Genomic DNA, 20891 nt, shown 5'->3' with positions numbered 1-20891 from the left:
TCAAATTTTTCAGATTTTCGAGTATCATGACGCATCTTTCATGTGTAGGACATACGAATATGAGTTGGTACTATGTAGAAGTAAAGCAATGTACTCCATTATCCTTCCAAAATATTAAGTGGTAGTCTACATAAAACTGATAAAGGTCGCACATGGCATTGTCTGTGTTTTCTTTTTTTCTTTCTTCTGTACAGTAAGTACAGCAGTACACATTCCTCCACATATGTTATGTTTGTATACTGTGGTCATAATTAGCTTTGCATCGCCTCCACAAGTACTGAGATTTACTACTTGTGTAGAGCATGTTTGGGACCTTTGTGTTTTTTTCACAAAAACTAATAAACTACCAGCTACAATGAGGAGATTGCACAGGACACACCTCACACCAACCTGAACACCACCTGCTGTGACTGAAGTTGAGATACATGGCTAAAAGTAATGGATAAATGGTTGTAACATCTTGCTTTTGCCTTGGTGTACTACCACTCGATTAAACCTACTGAAATAACACCATACCTAAACATGAGCAATTCCAGGATCACTATTCCTTGGATGAAAAACATATCACAACAATATTGACTTTTATAGACTTAATGTTGTTAGACAACATCCAGTTTGAAAGTCCATCAAATGAACCTGTTTCAAAGATGTCTGGTGGTTTCATTGAAGGGGTATTTGAGCTCATTTGTCAGGGCTGTAGGGGTATATCAGACAAAAAAGGTCTTAAAGTATCAATTTTCTCCTTGGCACCAAGGCCTGATGGTCCTATTTAATGTTTTGCTAAATAATTCATCAATCCAGGTCGCTTACTTCCCTCTTTCCGTGTCTGTCTTGTCAATATATAAATATATCATCATATCAATATATAATATATTTACTATTTTATTGGTTTATACACAGTAGTATTAAATAATATCTTCTTCTGGTTTTTTGCCTCCTTCTGTGATAAAATATGAAATATAGGTTTATAGTTGCTGCATTAGTGTATTCAGTGGTGTGTCACACAGTTATTAGCTTCATCTGTTGAAATATTTTGGCTGAGCCTCATACCAGTGCCAAAGTAGCAGCCTTTGTGGGGTTCCTGTGTTATTGGATGGAGTTTAATGGATCTGTTGTTCTTTGCATTTGCTTTGCTCCTGTAACATGTGCTCAGCTGAGACTTGGGCAGAACACCATCCATTTACACCTAATGGCCATTGCCTTTGGATGTGGTGAGTTGTGAACAACAGTGTACGTGTGAATGTGTGTGTGTGGGTCTGTCATAGGCTACTTTTGGGGACAAATTTCAGATGAAAGAGCAGTTAATTGCAGAGGGCTTATCCAATTTGGGACAAAAGCCATGTCCCCAATTTGGAAAAAGCAGATTTTTGGGTCAGTGGTTAAGATTAGGATTAGGCAAGTGGTGGTCATGGTTATGGTTATGGTTAGGCTAAGTCTCCAGGAAATGAATGTAAGTCTACGTAGTGTCCCCAAAAGTGGCCTAGGACAACATATATGTGTTTGTGTGTGTATGTGTGTGCTTGTGTGTGTGAAAAGCTACAAGGACAAATGCATTCTGCATTTAATGAGTGTGGGCCAAAGGGAACCTGGGTAGTTAAAACTGAGAGTTGGCGAGACTATTTTGTCCCTTGTTACCTGACTCTTCTGTTGCACCTTTAAACTGCAACATGCCACTAAACTACTCTGATGGTCTCACAGGACAGATGTAGAGGCTGCAACCCTGTGTGAATGGGATTGATGGAGCACATTAAACTCTGAGCTTCATCCTGCTTAAATGCTTTTGCACTCTAAATCTTTTCCGCGGTATCACTGCGGGAAGACCACAGACTGTAGAAGATTCATCTATGAGATTGTTGGATTGTCATCTGAACTGTATATTTGGTTGATATCAATCATCGCCAACTTGTGCGTCTATTTATTTTATTGAATGCATGGATGGAAACAAAGATGAGATTTCTTTGTTTACCTTGGCTCGTGTCCCAAAATTCAGTTTAAATTTCCACCATTCTAGTCTAACCCTGCTTACTACCGACTAAGATGTTATTGTTTTAATGCACAAAAATGTGGATGTTGTAATTACTATTTGCACAAACAAGACAGCAGCTTCATTGATATGCTGCCACTGATAAGGCAAGAGCTTGGCAGCGAGACAATGGCTGAGGCCACCAGGGGTTCGCCAGCACCAGGGACACAGGACCGTCCTACCTCCTCTGTCAATGCAGAGGACCAACAAAAGCTACCCGTCATTCACCGCACACTAACATTTTTAATTAATTTTCAGTCGGCTCTCCTGTGTGTGCTTGTGTGGTGATGTAGACCCCCAGATCTACTCATGAATGTAGCTTTCTCCTCGGCCCTGGCTGTCAGAAGGTCAGCGGTGCAGGCGCCGCTTTTTCTATAGTACTGGACTCAGGAGACTGTGACCATTGTCCTTAACCAGGAAGGTGCATGTGTATGAGAATATGTACGTGTTAGAGGTCAGTGAGGAAAACAGAAATTCAGCCTGGCTTGTATTAGAACACACTAAACATGATAAACAGTATTGATTCTGAATATCTCATATCAAGCATTCATGTAGAAGTCAGTGGCGTTGTGACACTTATTTTGTTTCCATGGTAATTGTCCTTATCGTGGCTGTATCAGTTATTGACAAAACTGTCAAATCAAACAACCTGTTAAGCTACAGAAGAACATAATATATTGTCACATGTTCACGTTGCATTAAGACAACTCAGAGAAGAGTTTAGTGCTGCTCTCGCTCGGCATGCATGAGTACAAATCTGGAGGACCTGTGGATAAGCCGGATCAGAGTTGATCAAATTGCAGTCGTCTTAAAGCCATTCTTATTTGGATTAATCCTAAGGAGTGGTCACACCCGCATGCTCTGTAAATCTATAGGTCCTTATGTTTCCACCTTGCACCCCCGCCGGGCTCTGTGATCTGCCAGGGCTTTGGAGGATGAAAGGAAGTGGGACTTATTAGTCATTATTATTTTTGTTGAATGTGCCAACTGTGTTCAAGGGGGCTTTTTAAATAAGTGCCCTTGACCTATTCTCAGGTTTATCCCAGTCTCCTTGTTACCCCTCTTTTGTCTCTGTAGGGGGCTAAATTTAGTCTGATTAACTAATGGCTACAGTGTTGATAGAAATAAGGGTTTTTGGGTGACTGCAGAGCTTTCTTCAAAGCCTAGTCATCACACGGGTTGCTCTTCGCCTCAGCTTTCTAGTAGGAGATTAGACCAGCAGTCCACCTGATCAGCTCTCCTACATCTCACTGATGGTCATAGAAGATGTGTTTTGATTGTATCCTCTTAATTTTTATTACTTTTATTCCATATTCTTCCCTCTAGCTGGTTTCCTGGACAAAGATGAAGCCCAATTCTAGACTAAAACAAAATCCAATTGAAATATATATTGAAAAATGCCTTATGGTCATGACTAAGTTTGATCTGTCTTGGAAAAAAGATTAAAAATCGTAGATAAAATTTTAGCTAATCTAGGATGGCATTATTTCAGCAAGCTTTTGAATCTGGCCCTGGTGGAAGTGTAAGATGTGCTCTGGTCTCTAAAAGCATTAGATCTAATGGTGGACCATTTTGCTCACAATTAATAGAGCTCCCCAAGAGACCAGGAGCCTATAGACTTGTGGAAATACTGTAGCAGCCTTCAGGCAGCTGGGTAGATGTGGCTTTCTTCCCCGTCACTCACATTTGTCGTAATGGCACGAGAGCCTCACTGGCTATTCCCCAATGCGGTGTGTGTGCATGAGTGTGTGTGAGCCCACTGCCCCAAGCATGTCTCATTTCAAAGTGCTGTCACTCCCTGCTTCCTGGCATCTATTAACACCCACCATTATCATGCTAATCTACATTGTATGATTACATAAAGTAATTTATGCACAGTTCGATTCTATGGCTGCACAGGGATGCGTGCTCCTATTGTTGAATGTTTTAAAAAGAACATTTCATGACCATCAGATTCCTTATTATGATTCCTTATCATTATTTTCTCTTCAAAATAAGGGTTGCGCATCTTGAATCTTGTCGGTTTTACCTTTTGCCTTCTTACATGTTTCACAATCTTCTTCTAACTTTATCAACAAAATACGCACCTGCTCCCACAAAGATTTGAAGGCCTCCACCTACTGAGAAAATAATAGCCAAAATCACTAACTGAGCCAGCCTGCTTTGTTCATGAAGAGACGATGAGTCGAGATCACTTTCCTCACAGTCCTTTTTAACTCCATATCGGAAATGGTAAGAATATGTTTTGTGTTGAAAGCAGAGGGCAAGAGATGAGCTCTCTTCCTCATTTATTCACAGCTAGTGGAGTAATTAGGAATGCAGAGGGCTGTTAAATTAAAACTGAATTGCACTTATTAACATTTTAACTACCAACCCCACCCTCTTTAGACACTAAACAAGGACAGTTTCAGCTCTAATATGCCTGAAGAATCCCGCTGAGGGGACTCTTTATGTATCTCCAAAACAAAGACGTTCTTTAAAGTAAGATCTCCCTTTTGTTTAAACAACCAAGCATTTAACATTCAGTGTAATATGCCAAGGCTTCCTCCATGCTGTCAGGAGACACACCACCAGAGCTTCTCAAACTCTTTGGTTAATGGAACACTATTTGTGGTCAGATTGGATAGCTAATGGTGGTCCCTTTGAGGGTAACTCTCCAAATTAAATAGCATGGATTCACATCTGTCAGACAAAACCAGGAGGCTCTTTGTAATCAATGACCCAAACCAAGAGAGGCTCCACGGGGGGCCCCTCTGCTATGATGGCAGCAAGCATAAGGAGCCACCAGGGACGGAGGCAGCTCACCTGCACTAACAGCCACTGTGCTGGGCTTGTGGAGCAGGCTAGAACCTGTGCGGGAGCACCAGTAGGGTTAATGTACATTTATAGAACAGGTCAAACTACTTAAGCCAGGCACTGATTTATAATGCAGGAGTGCAATGTGACTAAACTGTAAAGGGAATTCTTGTTTTTCTGTGCAAACATTGCCGTCGGTGTTGTGTTAAAATGTTGAACCCCATTAATTTTATCACTCCCCCTCTCTTGTTTCTCTACGTCTTTAAATTTTGTTTGGAGGAGAGACTAGCAAGACCTCCCGCTGCTGTGGAGAATTTCCTCTCGTTGTTAATTTTCCCTGCTCCATATGGCGCCACAGACACTTCACCTGCAGGCTGTAGCAGGCCGCGCGGCAGCCAGCAGACATCCTCGGGCTCAGGCTGTCATTTACACAGGCCTGTGCATCTGTCTGAGCAGAACAGAACACAACAGAACAGAGACAGCTCTTCCCTTCACCTCACAGCCTGAGCGCGGCACCATCCACCTGACAAAATCAGATGCTATTTCTGAAATACAGTGAAATGTAAAGGCGGTGGCTGGTTAAGACAAGGCAGTTCTCACTACCAATGTGGAAAAGTCAAGCTGGAAAATAGCCAAAGAGTTCATGCCAAATGTGTGTGCGTGTGTGTGTGCATATGTGTGTCTGTCAGTATGTGTGTGTGTGTTTTCAGGGGGCTTGAAGTTTGCCTATGGCAGAGCCATGGAAGAGAGGCTTTCATCCTGGCTTGTCATTGATTAGAGAAGGGTCTTTAATTCCATCCCACCCCATGTTGTGATTCATTTGCATTCTGTGTCAGGAGGTAATGGAGTTTTGCTCTACGGTTTGCTCTGAAAATCTTGAAGATGTGGTCTAATGTGCATGCAGCCGCTAGCAAAGAGCTTTCTGATTTATTATGTCTGTTGTGTTAGCTCATTTTTCCTCTTCCTTATCTTTGGGTAGGACTGTGCGCTTTCAGACGGTTTGGAGCGAGAAGAGATGCAAACACCAGGAAGGCTCTTAATATACAGCACCAGTCAAAAGTTTGGACACACTTTCCCATTCACAAACTGTGTCCATACTTTTGACTGGTACTGTATTTGTCCTGATTATTATTCTACATACTAGATTTACAGATGGACCCGAGACATATATTTTTAACTAAACTGCACTATCTTGCAATATTTAGACAGGTGCTCTATATTTTATGCTCTGTTTGTACAGTTATATTGTATTTTAAAATTTAAGCTTTTGGTAAGCCTAGAGACACAAAGATTTATAAGATTTAAATAAGCAAAGTTCCTGCCACTCAAATCATAATTATTTTACATTGCAGTTTCAAAACATAGTTTTTTTTAACAGAGGAGAATAAAGATTTCTTAATTTGAGTCAGTGGTAATATGATTTTTTATTTATTCAAAAAATCATATTACTAATCATAATAATAATCATCATATTAATTTATAATTATTCTTTAAATTACTTTACTTTACTCACTTTGTGAAAACTATTTCTAAATCAGTGATCATTTGATAATTACAACCTGATAATTATTTGAGTCTTTATATCAATTTCCTACCATAAAGGCTGTGAGCGCTTGCTGTCCCTCATCATACTACTGTGTGCCCCTATTTTCCATGAATCTTAAAAGATTCCCGCTCACAGAGGTCTCATTTTTCCATTATGTCTGAGATGAGATGTGAGGTTAGGGGGAGCTACTGGTGGGGCTGGATTGGCTGTGGGTTGGTGAGTAGGGTTGGTTTTCTGAGCAAAGTTGGGAAAATGTGATAAAATTTGTCAACCTCTGGGGGAGGCGGTGCTCAGGGTCACAGCTAAATCTGTGTGCCGCGGGCGTAAGGCCAGCCCATAATTCCAGCCCAGACGAGCGGAGAGCTGACCTCAGTACAGCTGAGGCCGAGCCACACCAATTTCTGCCAACCTGCAGGATCGTCAATGGGATAACAATGAAGTAGAGGTTAGCGACGGGTGTCTCTCTTTCTTCTTGGCCTGTCTGTGGAGACACCTGAGTGTCCTTGCACACTGACCGTTTCTCAGCTTTTACTTCACTCATGCTCAAAGGACTATGACTATTCACATAACAGTGTGTGCTGCTTTTGAAGTAGGAGATTGAATTTTCAAGGCAGCCCTACAAACACTTCTACGTCTATAAAAGAGATAACTCCATAAATATCTAAAATGACAGGAATTGCAATCTTAAAGCTGCTATCCATTTTCATCCAGGTATTGATTTTCTATTATATTAAAGTGTTGCATCAACATACAATCATGTTAATACATCTTACCTATTGTGAGTCATGGCTCATTCAACTGATAAATATGTAAATTAAAATGTTTTATAGTTGATAGCCAACATTAATCTCATTTGGATGTCTTAAACCAAATTAAATGAGAAAGTGTAGCACATAGCAGTTTGGAAAGTGTGCCGTGAATTCATCCCTGAATTAAAAAGGAAATGAGCAGGGGACAGAACTTGCTTTTTTTTTTTTTCTTCTTTATTACAAATGTTAATGAAAAATGTTATTGACTTGAACAAATGGAGAATACACCTGGAAATGTATATTAAAACCCCTTTCCAATTTCTCTCTCTGTGTAGTTTGCAATTATAGTTATTTCAGCAATAGTGGGGGAATTAATTTTGCGTGCAGACTGATAATGTTACCAGTGGAAGAAGAATGGATATTGTGTTGGATAGGGGGTCTCTAGGTATTTACAAGGAGTGGAGAGAGCAAAGCTTTATTTAATTGAAAGATTGAATCAATAACAGCTGTAGAGCGTTGTCAGAAGGCCTTGCCAAATGAGCAAGTAATTTACTGTGGACAATCCGAGGCCCAGTGGATAGTTGATTGAAGCAGTGTATTCTGGCTGAACATCAAGTATCGCTATATTAAGGTGAGTATCTTAAAAAACTGAACACATTACAAGGACAAGCACTTCTATTGGATGGTTAGCTTTTGTGCTGAAGAGTGACGGAAATAATATGTCAATACTGTCTCCTCGCTGGGTGATGACAAAAACAGTCTGCACTTCTTTGTTACTTGTCGTATCTTGAGGTGCATAAATGTTTTTAAATCCATAATTAAGAATTAGTAGTTTAAACATGTCCTTTTCATTTTGATGCAGCTATTAACCAACAATCTTCCAGTGTGTGTGTTTGTGAAGGTTTCAAAAGTTTTTAAAGTATTTTTTTTTCTTGTTATATTTGTAACTTTGCAGAAACTCTTTTCCTCTCTTAAGAAAAGCTCTTCTGCTGTGCATGAGTAGAAGCAAAATTTGTTTTTCCTCACTAGTTACATCTTACAATCCAGTTTTTTTCATTGCTGCTGGATGTTGGTAAATGTTTCCTCAGATCTCACTTACGCATCATTGCTCTCACGCCATCATTGAGATCCTTTTGAAAAAAATCAATCTTTAAGGTAAATTAGTCTCCGTGCACTCTGGCAGGCATCCCAGTATGTAAATTCATGTGCTAATTCACAACATGATTTCATTTCAACTTCCAAGCAAATGAGATTTTAATTGAAAATGAGATCTTCCATAGAGTCTCTCGCTGGAGATGTGTGGCAGGGGAATGATACTTTTCATAGATTGTTTTAAGAGACAAGGAGACTTTTTTCTCTCTCCAAGCCATTTACAAAAAGATTGTATGTTTTCTCAGCCTGGCATTTCCCCCACAACTTGGAGGTTAGTGAAAATGCACTGTGAAATTAACATTGTGCTTCATCTCCTCTTCTGTAGAGGCGGACTATTAACATTTGTGTATTTTCATTATGTTAATGGTGTTAACACATGCCCACAGATTGCCACCAGTGGTGCAGTAATTTTGTCTTGCTGATCATAAAGTGTCCGAGTGGGTCATTTTGATTATGACACGCTAATTACATATTGCCTTTTCTCTTTGTATTCTTCTCCCCCAAACACAGAGCGACCTGCAGTCTTAATGGTAAGCTTTTATGAGTTGGAGGAAAGAAAATAGCATGAAAAGATCTCTGCCTATGTTACTGACGGCTATGTGGCACCCATGCTTCAGTGCCTCCCTTTAAACTTCCTAAATTGTGTTTCACAATAAATAGATGCCCAAGCCTTTAACTGCCAGTATTAGATTAGATACCATTAGATGTAATAGAAAATTCTCCCCCTGTAATATTTTCATAAGAGTTTGAGGCGTTTGATTAATCTGACCACATTTTATTGCATTAATGATTTTTTTTTCCTTTCCACTCTGCTGTAAAGACATTGTATACAGGCTAATGCTGTTTTCTCTCTCCCCTCTCTGCTCACTCTCATTCATCCTCAGCCGTTATTGCAAAGCATTGTTGATGAGGTGAGTCGGCGTCTTATGTGCTTTCACTCCTAAAGTCATTCCTAATGGAGTGGAAACCTTATATTTTGTTTCCTAATGAAGCACAGGAGTGGCAGACAGCTCCGCTTGGGCTGTCCTGTGGCTGCCTGCAGGTTGAAGCCACCGGCCCGAGCCGAGCTGCTCTGAGGGAGCCAGCAGGGGATGTTGGGCCGGGGCAGCAGACAGCTTATACACAGAAAAACTGTAGACAAAAATCTGAAAAATGGCAGTGGTGGAAGAAGGATTCAGATCTGTTACTAACTAAAAGTAGCAATACAATCATTTTAAAATACTCCATTAGGCTACAAGTAAAGGTTCAGCGTTCAAAATTTTATTTCAGTAAAAGTACAAAAGTATTATCAGAAAATGTACTGCATGTATCAAAAGTGTAGCCATTATGCAGCTGAATGGGTGTTGTAAATGATATATTTTAATGTTTGAGCTAATTTTAACTACATTATATTCTTTGAGTAGTTTAATCTGTAACAATGCATCACATATTATAAACTCATCATCATTTTGTATATTAAATTTTAAAGGAATCATTTGACATTTTGGAAAATACACTTATTCACTTTTTGTCTGTATATACTGCCAGCAGTTGATTAGCTTAGCAGCATCTGCAGTTTTTGTTCTGCCAGTATAAACAAGCCAGTAGTATTTTTCACAGGACATCAAACTAAAAAGTTGGCACTGAAGCTGTAACCAGTCTGACTATATCACAGTATTTAAGTGCCATATTCTGACCAAAAGATTGATACCATGTACATAATTAAGCTATCTGTTAAATATGAGGCTCAATATAAGTCGGTTAGCTTAGCATAATAGCATAAAGACTGGAAGCATGGGGAAACAGCTAGCCTGTCTTTGTCCGCAGGATACAAAATCCACCTACTAACACCTCTAAAGTTCACTAATTAACACATTGTATCTTAATTGTTTACAGCTTAAAAAAAATTGAAGTGTAAAAATACCAAGTTGTGGATTCACAGGGAGTTATGCATGGGACTATTTCTTTCTTTTTATCACCCTGTATGCTAAGCTAAGATAGCTTCATATTTAATGGGCAGATATGGGAGTAGTATCAATCTTACCATGAAACTCTCAGCAAGAAAGCGAATAAGTGTATTTCCCAAAATGTTGAACTATTCCTTTCATCTGCAAAGTTAGTAGCTATAACAGTCAAATAAACATAATGGAGTAAAAGGTATACAAGTAGTATAAAATAGAAGTACTGGAAGTAAAGTAGAATTATCTTTAAATTGTACAAAAGTACAGTACATGAGTCAATGCACTTAAATATTTTCCACCACTAAAAAGCAGTTTTTGTTCTGCAAGTATAAACCATCCAGCAGCATTTGTTTTTGCAGCACATCAAACTTTAAATAACTGGCACTGTAGCTGTAACCAGTCTAATTAAAGTGCCATATTCTGACCAAAATGTTAAGCTTTTAATCAGCGAAAATTGTGAGGATTGGAGGCCGTGTTCACTGCTCAAGGCTCTGTTTAACCAGAACCTGAAGTGATCTGTGCACCAAGAGTCCGTGCAAAACTATCTGAGCTATTCTGAGCTGAGGTTTCACAGCAAGGTCACTTTTAAAACAAAATGTCTCCTCCGCTATCTAGGTCACAGCGCATTGTGCTGCACTTTCTCCGAAACTTCTTTCCTTCCTTCCCTCCTTCCTCCCTGCCACAGCTTATAATTAAACACACACAATTATCCCAAATTTAATGGGATTTCAGAACCAGGCTTTTATTTAAGAGGTAATGAATAATATTTTAATTGCATATGTAACTGTGAGATCGAAATGTGCTTCTATCATCACGTGTAATTACTATGCCACATTTTTTTAGTGTGCTGTGTGTGAGGTTGCGATCAATAGCTGATGAGTGCAGATTGTCTTTTTTTCTTTTCTGTACTTTTAAGGTCACCATGTAACGGTTACTAATTGTGAAATGATCCAGCAGGGGAAAGTGGTGGCATAAGCACACTTAAAACATATGGACAGTGTCCTATTGTTTATTGATGTCTGTAATTAATGATATAATGCATGCCACTGAAGTAGTTTGACCTCTGAACCAATCATTATTCAGAGTGTAGCAGCATCAATCAAACTGTGCTTTTCTCAGATCTATTCCTGTACACCCCCTCAGGGACAGACGGAGCACCCACTGTATCCTCATTTGTATTCAGCTGACCAAGGCCTTAGTATGAATGATTCAGAGCTCTGTATCAGACTGGATGAGAGGCAGTAATATGAGATTTACAAGCTACTGCTGAAGTTCATTAAGACTACAACACATGCTTCCCTGCCTTTAACTCCAAACAAAGTCATCTTCTTTATTAGACTCTGGTGTAGTTACTGATTCTCTTTCTCCCAGTTCCACTGTGGAAATGACATGTATTTACTCCTCTTGGGGAGATGTCGTTTTTCGTGTTGGGTAATGACAGGCTCAGTGGTGTTATTCACTCTCTGCACATCATAATGACCATATGAATGTCTGCTTTTGGATTGAGTGCTGGCCAGATTGTTTGGGCTATCTGGAAGGAGCGTCATGCATCACCACCCAGCCTGAGGTTTAGAGGTGGTGTGCGATGTTGATGTCCCACTCCAGCAAGCATCCGAGGCTCTCCTCGGGACGAGCATATTAGAATAAGTCATTCCATTGTTAATTTAAATGGCTTAATACATCACTCTAAGGTAACAGAGTGATGTGAGCAGCAGAGAGAAAAAAAAGAGTATGAGAGAGAGGGAGAGAGATGCCAAGGGGTGTTTCTTTAATATCAAATGAAATTGAATCCTGCGTTACCTCACTTGTGCCGTTTCTCAAGCAGCTCCCAGGCTATTAATGGAAAGCTGTAACAGGATTGGTTCAGTCTTTCAGTTCTTTAATTTCACCGCGGCTCCCAGATGTTAGGTCTTCGTCTCATTGCTGATCCCTGGCTGATCTATGGTGTTGTCTTTATCCTGCCTCCAGTCCATTGTGGCCGTGTGTTGTGTTATTGGGTCAGGTGAATCTATCAAGGACGGAGAGTTGGGCAGTTCACACACCGGGGGGATAATTACAGGGTGATTGGTGTCCTCACGCTCTCTGCTCTCACTATCTTTGTCTCCTCTCTGTTAGCCTTGCCCTTACATAAACGCACACAGCATGTCTGCCACTGGAAGTCGACCAAAAAGCTGCTCAGTCCCGGGACCCGGGCCCTCTTACCTGTTTGATCTCCGGGGCCCCGTTTGTGTTTGCTTGATAGAAAACATGTGCACCATTCTTTACAGATGTTTGTGGACTTATTTACACCAGTGGATTGACTGCAGGAAATGGCAGACTTTAATTCTCCACCAGTACGTCTATTGCTATTATTAACCTAACCTTCTCCCCATAGATAATTCATCACAGTTACCTTCCTTTTGCATACTTTTTCTGTCTCTGTCAGCCCTGAATCTCACATCTACATTTCCTTTCTGGGTCATAATGACACACTCTCACAAGCTGCTATTCAAGTTCACACAGAGGGAACACCAGTTAAATTAATTATTATGTAAAACTGGCTCCATTTTTGACCCTTAAAGGATAAGGCTGCCGATTTTCAATGTTTTTCTTGTTGTCAACAAATCTCATGTGCAGAGCCAAACCAACAATAAATTGATCTACTAACAAGTATTGTCTGTGTATCCAAAACCTGATATATCTTAATCCTCTGTGCCGTAGACCTCCATTGTTGTCCAAAAACTATTAAAAACACTTAAGTGAGCCTCACCGTTGCACTGGGTGACATGTTCCTTCACCACAAAGAGATTGGGCATGTTAGTTTGTTTAGAAACAAATCAAAAGACTAATAACAGCGACCACATTTTCAGTCTCCAGAGAGTAGTTCCTTGTAAGGCTGATTCCACTGAGCATGTGCAGGTACGTGGTTCCGTTTACAGTGCTTTGCTAGCTTGTTGTGCTTCACATCACAACCTCTTGACTTTGTACTAAAGTTCTTTGAGAAATTTACAATGTATAATCTAGTACAAATCCAGAAAATCATCAGCTATATCCTTTAAAGGAATACTTTGGGAAATACCAAAATGTCAAATACGCTGTCCAGCATTCATGGTTTGGATTATGTGCTGGAATGTTTCTTGGGCAGGTGCAGTGAACTAGTCCAGTAAAAACACCACAAGACTGTTTTTTGTACATATTAAACAAACAGATATAACGTGTTAAGTAATGAGCTTTATAGGTCCTGGTAGACTGATTTTGTTACCTTTGGACAGTCTAGCTGCTTCCCACTGTGTCCTGTATATGTATATGCTCAGCTAATCTTTTTATCTGACTCTTGGCGAGAAAGTAAATAAGACTATTTTCTTTCCTTTCCTTTAAACAGTACATCTTTACCCTTCTACATGTTAGACACATCCTGGGTTTCTAAGATAAAGTGAGTTTGTAACCTTGAAAGGTTTTTTTGGAGGGGGGATTTTATTCGTTTGTTAGGTAAGGTTTCCCCCAATCCCTGGTGCTGACAAGGATGTTACAGACCCCCTCACCTGCCTGTGATCTAGATGGAAATCTCTGGTCCTCTGTTCACACACACACACACACACACACACACACACACACACACACACACACACACACACACACGGACACAGAGCCATAGCTATTTGCACTTCCTGACTTTGAAAGTTGTCAGCAGAGCAACAGCGGTCTGTTTCAGTACTCTGGACAGTTCCTCCACAGAGACCTGCAGAGTGTTCAAACCGGAGGCTCTCACCTCACCCCAAAGTCTGACTGGGGACAGCAAGATGGAGTCCGACACTGAGATTTGCCACTTGCAAACCATGATTGTGTGTGTTTGTGTGTGTGTGTGTGTGTGTGTGTGTGTGTGTGTGTGTGTGCAGATGAGTCCACGGAGTCACCCAGCCCTTCCCCCCACACACGCATATCATCCACCCAGAGCCATTCTATCTGTATGGAAATTTGGGCTCCACAGCTGGAATCCCACAAAGCACTGTCATCTACTAATAGTTATTATCTCTTTGGCCTGCTCCCTCACAAAAACCCTGCAATACAAGCACATCACATCTTTATGGTAATGCCCTACAATACAGCCCCAAGCTATGGCGCATAGACCTTTGTTATCATTACGATAATTCCCATTCTCACTTGACTCCTCATTACACCATTGAAACTGCTCAGGGTTGGATATAGACAAATTCCTGCATCTTTCTTTATTACACTGTAGCATAGTGTCGATATACAAAACTTAAACTCCCTGAAATAGACTGTGAGCATAGTGAAGCAGTTGATATAATGACAATTAAGTGTAAGAGTTGTCATTATGAATTAGCAGAACAGCAGAGAAGTTCTGTAGTATTTGTGCTTAATTGGGCTTGGTTGTAGATTGGGCTGAATAATAAGTCAATATTATTGTATATTGACTTTCAGTGTCATTGCATCATGACAATGTGATCAGATCTTGTTAATTTTACAAAACTCTGTTGACCTAATTAATAACTAACTGAATGAATAAACTGACATTTGGCCTTGCTGTTAGATGTTTTTGTCAACTGCTGTTTCCAAGGTCAAGAATGAGCTTTTAATCTCAACAAAATGAGTTACTGTGGTTTTAATTTTACATGTATGAATAATTATTACTGATGTAATGCATAACGGTGTGAAAGTTTATTCCATTGAACATCTGTTTTTTTATATGTAATTTTGCATACATTTGCCATATATTTATAAATATCAGCACCAGAAAAATATTCATATTAATATTGTTATAATGATTTCAGCCACATTGCCCAGATCTAGTTATAGATATGACTTGATATACCAGATATCAAATTAAAGTTTGATACTTTTATGACAACGTTGTGCATTTTTTTGTCCAACACAGAAATTTGATGGTGAACTCTGGTCATCTGTATGTCCTTGTCTAGCACATTATGTTCAGCAGATCCTTTGCACTGCACTGCTCAGTGCATATTTGCACTTGTGTCAAATTTATCTTTTCACTTTTTTACATATATATTTTTTCAACCTTGAATTTCTATCCTTTACATTTCTTTTTTCATTGTGTTTCACACTACAAAACTTTAATAAACCTTTGAATCTGTCCTTCTGATGTAAAATTTCATCATCTTCTCCATTGGTTTAGGATCCACAGTCACAGGCTGAATTTTCCAGTGGTTTTCATATCAGGTTTTCCACAGCAGAGCAGGTGATTCACGATACATTGGTGCCATGATGAGGTTCAGGTCAGTTCTACATAACAGGCGAGGCACAGAGAGACACGGACCTCGCCGTGGCTGCTCGTGTCCTTGCACTCCTCCATGAATGCCCACACAAGGCCTCTGGATTGCACAAAAAAGTAATTGCGGCGTGATTGGCACAGCTTGTCCCATGCAGCCTGTGTCCCACACTTGAAGGCTCTCCTCGGAGCACCCTCATTGTCACACAGCCTTTTAGCACCTTTGTTCCTCTCTTCCCCTAGGACCTCACAGCTCACCATTGGCAGATGAGTCCCTGTCTGTGACAAAAGGGTCCCTGCGCTCAGCCTCATTTGATGCAGTGATGAACTCCCCCCCCACCACCATCACAAACCCCACCACCCCCCCCTCTCTCTCTTTCACACACACACACACACACAAGCGTTGCACACCACCTCCTGTGAGAAGAAATGTTCCGTTTAGCGGTGGAGGATGTGGGGGTCAGGACCCAGGGGTGGGCTTTTAGGAGACAAATAAACATCAGAGCAGGAGAGGAGTGATGTCTTGTTTACACATTAGCAACCATTTAGCAAGTCTCACTGTTTTCACTTCGTCTCTCAGGTGGCCCCTGAAACATCCTCCTCTTTTGTTGTCCTTCCAGCTCAGAGTCTATTTGAGATCTACACTGTGGTCAACAGTGAATGATCTGAGCTGTCTAACTTCTTGATCTGGATTAGGACCTGTGTGCCTACAAAAAAAAAAAAAAGTCATATATCAAGTTTTTAATAAATGACTCAGACTCACTCGCTCGTGGAGAGCATGCAAGAAAGATCCAGAATTATTAGCCAGCAGCCAGCAGCACTTTTTCCAGTGATTTTCATCAAACAGTCTACCCCCATTTCACACTTGTTCTCACCCCTCCACTGTTGATTTTTGTGATACCCAATCAGGCAAACACACACACACACACACACACACACACACACACACTTACAAACTGCATCTTTCTAATGCCATCTAATGAGGTGATGACCAACCACTTGTTATAATTGCTTCAGTCTCCTTTTAATTTTCAAGCTTATTAATCATATGTAGAGTTATTTAAGAATGCATAAATTAATCTTAGATTAAAAAGCCTATCAAAGCCTCAAAACAATTAAAGAGTAAGGTAAGATTTCCCCTGGGCTGGCACTTTTATTTTAATAGAGTGTTCAGGTGATTATCATACTTTGATGCAGCACTGTGATTAATGCAGACACACTTTTAAATGAGCTGCTCTCTCTTGCACAGAAAGGTAGAATAAGCACGAGCCAGATAATGACCTCACTGACTTTTTGGGCACTTTTCTCATTTCCCCGCCAGCAGGTTTGGTTGCAGTGGACTAGTGTTACACCGCTTCCTGTATTGAATGTGTCTGAGGATGTTACATTCAGTTTGAAAATATGGATTTTAAATAAACTGATGATGATAATAATGTGGTTAAGAAATTTTAAGGTTTACTTGAAGTCTCTTGAACAGTTTAAGCGTTTTAGTTCATTTCAGTTGAGTGTCAGAAAACTTTGCATTTATCTGATGGCAGCGATGACATTTTATTAAGAGGTTTGCGATTAACAGGCGATACCCGATCAGTGATCAATAGCTGCGCAGATGGAGGAGATTGTCTCGCTACTTGATTTTAATTCCGAGTCTCGTTTAACGTGAGGAAGTTGGTCTGTTGACTTGTATGGACTTTTCCTCTCAAACAAAACACATTTTAATATAGATTTATTCTGCATATTGATCTCAGTTATAAAACCTGCGTATCTGATTCCAAAGAAAAGCAGTCAGGGTTAAACTGTAAAATGATGATCGTCAACAGAAAAACAACGATTTTAGCCATTTATTCAACCTTGAATAAGTTTTTTTTCAATTTCGATTTTTAACTATCATGTGATCAAAAACATAAAACATGGAATAAAATTCATTAATGTATTTTGGTAACCGTTCAAAGATTAAAATATTGTTTAATAACATTATTATTATTATTATTATTATTATTATTATTATTATTATTATTATTATTGGACGCCGTTTATATCGAAATTAACAATGCGTCTTTCTCTTTCAAATTAAATAGATAATTATGGACAAATTGTTATTACTGCTGTCCAGCTCTGTCCCACTGAAGTCAATAGGACCAACAGAAACGTGTCCTGTTACCTTCATCAATATTACATCAGTGACTGACGCCGCGCTCGTGCCAAATGGAAATGATTAACCCAACGCTTTATTGACTTTAAAAAGTTAAATGCCCGTCTCTTATGGCGCAAGGCTGCCCGCATTGTTCCTCAGTCTGATCTTCTTTCTTTCAGCTTGGAGGGGGAAAAAATCACAGACAGTGGCCTTTAGAGCAGCTGGTTATTGTCAAAACGCGTGTAGGCGAGGAGTAGATTGTAAACTGTGAATCCGTGGGAACCCAGCACATGACGAAGGCCTGCACGCTGTATTCATCACCGGACCCTGACTCCATGCACACAACAATGTGTCTTGGGTCCCTGCTGTTGTTAGCGGAATGCCAAATCCCACTGCAGCCTCCTCCATGCATAATGTCAATAACATTGCGGGGATTTTTTTTCCCCAACAGGAGAGTGCAAAAGAATTAATTAAATGCATTATGGTCGACACAAAAGGACAGAGTAATGAAAGATTAATGTGGATGTTTTCTTTTTTAAATGTAGAATTTATTTAAACATACAGGCTGCATTAAACCAAATATTTAGTTGGCTTCACTTCCTCTCTTTGTAGCCAGAACCTGCTTAATATACCTGTAGGCTGCTAGAAGACCAAACACTCAAACCAAACCATCATCTTCATTGGTCACGGATCCATAGTTAAGGCATGCTGCCTGTGTGAGTGGGAGTGCCTTGCCATAAGTTTTGCCGTCACTTGATTGCTGTCGGTGTCGTAGAGGGGGCTGTACTACAGTCTGTCTGCCATGTGGACACTGATGCTGCTGCTGATGCTGCTGCTGGCGCAACACAAACCAGGCGCACACACCGACAGAGGAGCAGAGAGAGGAGGACGGCGAGCAGGAGGGAGGCGGTGCTGCACGGACAACTGCGTCCCACTCCTAAAGCAAACATCTTTACATCCTCCAACAACAAAAACCCTTCTTATCGCGCCGTCATTCACTTGATCACAGCTTTCTCATTCACGACGGAAGGGGAGCTGCGCCAACATTAGAGGTGAGTTTTGAAAAGTGACTTCGACAGTAGCTGTGATACACTCCGCGTTTTAGCTTTAAAGTATCATGACTTAAATCCATCTATTACAACCTTTTTTTACACCCTGTTGAAATAAAAGGGGAATTAATAAGATAGAAGCCGAAATTAAACCTGCAGACGATCGTGTTAACTGTATAAAAGGCTGAATTAGCACGCTAAATAAAACATTTTTACATTGGTTTATGCATGGAATATATCATTTACCCATCAGAATTATGTTATAGCAATATTGCTTAATGACGGTCAGTTTTTATTCTTTGGCCATTAAAACTAAAATAAAAATCACGTTCAGGCAACTTTATTTAGAATATAGGCCGGTAGCCTAATTATCCTTTCTGCTGTTTCTATGTTTAGCAGAGTGAACTACTTTGAATTAATGGACTGATATTCTTTACTAAAGACTGATTATCAAAGCTGCACTTGATACTTTGACCAAAACTCACATCTTTCATGTCAAATGTCGTCTCCGTAGCTTCCAGGCCTCCAAGGATGGACTCCGTACCTGCGGGGCGAGACTCCAGCTCCTCGCCAAGCTCCAAACAAGAACTTACCTACCCGAGCACCACCAGCCTAAAACCCAACCAGGTGGGAGAGACGGTGCTGTACGGAATACCCATCGTGTCTTTGGTGATAGATGGCCAGGAGAGACTTTGCCTTGCGCAGATATCTAACACCCTGTTGAAGAATTACAGCTATAACGAGATACACAACAGGCGTGTGGCGCTTGGGATCACCTGCGTCCAGTGCACCCCTGTCCAGCTGGAGATCCTGCGGAGAGCCGGAGCGATGCCGATCTCCTCCAGGCGCTGCGGGATGATCACTAAACGCGAGGCCGAGAGACTTTGTAAGTCGTTTCTAGGAGCTCATTCGCCTCCAAAACTTCCAGAAAATTTTGCCTTTGATGTGTCCCATGAATGCGCCTGGGGGAGTCGAGGCAGCTTCATCCCGGCCAGATACAACAGCTCCAGGGCCAAGTGCATCAAGTGCACCTACTGCAACATGTATTTTTCTCCTAATAAATTCATATTTCATTCGCATCGCACGCCGGAGTCGAAGTACACACAGCCAGATGCGGCAAATTTTAATTCCTGGAGGCGACACCTTAAATTAACAGATAAAAGCTCGCAGACAGACATATTACACGCATGGGAAGATGTGAAGGCCATGTTCAACGGGGGCAGTCGCAAGAGGACGCTGCCTGGATGTGGGTCAGAGTCCAGCTCTTCGTCAAAATCACATGGACCAAGGCTAGACTCACCTGAGATACCTCCAAAAATCCTCAGCTGCGAGGACAACCGGGGCGGCATGCCGAGCACGCGCAGCTACCCAGTCATCCCTGTGCCCAGTAAAGGCTTTGGGATGCTGCAGAAGATCCCACCGCCGCTCTTCGCTCATCCGTACGGGTTCCCAGCTTTCGGCCTGTGCCAGAAAAAAGAAGACAGTATGATGGGAGAGCAGAGCAAAGCCGGCCTCCCAGGTGTCCTCTGGCCTAGTACCAAGGACAGCGCCTATCACTCTTTCCCCATGTTCTGGCCGGCGGCGGGCGCGCTGCCCATGCCTCCGTACCCCCAGACTCAGCACAAACCCCCAACAGAGCTGCTGTGCCCACCCAGACAGACTGACATGGACATTTCTGAGCACAGCGATCGGAGCACCAACACCTCAAAAGACAGCTTGGTTGATAACGACCGATGCTCCAGCACCCAGTCCACGCGTAACGAAGACGATAAGTCAGGGGATGAGGCGAGGCCGCTGGAGGGGATGACCCTTGCGCCCCGGAAAATCAGCTACGTCTCCGCCTTCAGACCCGTTATCAAAGACGCCGAGTGTATCGCCAAGCTGTACGGCAACAGGGGCGCTTACAACGGGTGTCGCACCGGCTATTTATCGCCCGATTTTTTAAGTGAGAGCTCAAGCTACCGGTCCATGTCCCCCTGCGTGGACAGTGAGGGCGAGCCGGACGTGGACGTGGAGTCAAATAAAACACCAGAGGACGAGGACTCCCGGCCTCTTTCCTCGGTGTGTCCTCGGACTCCTCCCGGTTTGTCTCACAGTGTTTCACCACACGATTCAGACTCCAAGGGCGTGCAGGAGAGCAGTCTGGTTGACTCCCAGAAAATGAGCCTCCACGTGGCCCAGTCCTCTGAAAGAGAACTGCAGAGCAAGCAATTATCAGAGACCCACGTAGCTGCGTCTTTCACTGAAGTGAGTGACATTAACTGAGAAACACTGG

General features: G+C 41.3%; 1 protein-coding gene across 5 annotated transcripts in view; it reads left to right on the top strand.

Moving 5' to 3' along the window:
• Nucleotides 1-20891, top strand: part of skor1b (SKI family transcriptional corepressor 1b) — a 48594-nt gene that overhangs the window by 22346 nt on the left and 5357 nt on the right. For 3 of the 5 annotated variants that reach the window (XM_042410864.1, XM_042410865.1, XM_042410861.1), the window contains exons 3-4: nucleotides 18180-18619; nucleotides 19131-20863. In XM_042410864.1, the coding sequence (XP_042266798.1) occupies nucleotides 19148-20863 (1716 nt within the window). In that variant the 5' untranslated portion in view covers nucleotides 18180-18619; nucleotides 19131-19147. Of the gene's footprint in view, nucleotides 1-17644; nucleotides 18620-19109; nucleotides 20864-20891 lie in introns of those variants that run through there. The other 2 variants (XM_042410862.1, XM_042410863.1) reach the window with 2 other exon arrangements.

This window comes from Thunnus maccoyii, chromosome 5, assembly GCF_910596095.1.
Source record: "Thunnus maccoyii chromosome 5, fThuMac1.1, whole genome shotgun sequence".
NCBI lineage: Eukaryota > Metazoa > Chordata > Actinopteri > Scombriformes > Scombridae > Thunnus > Thunnus maccoyii.
The sequence above is the reverse complement of the archived record's forward strand: the minus strand, read 5'-3'. Positions and strand labels throughout refer to the sequence as shown.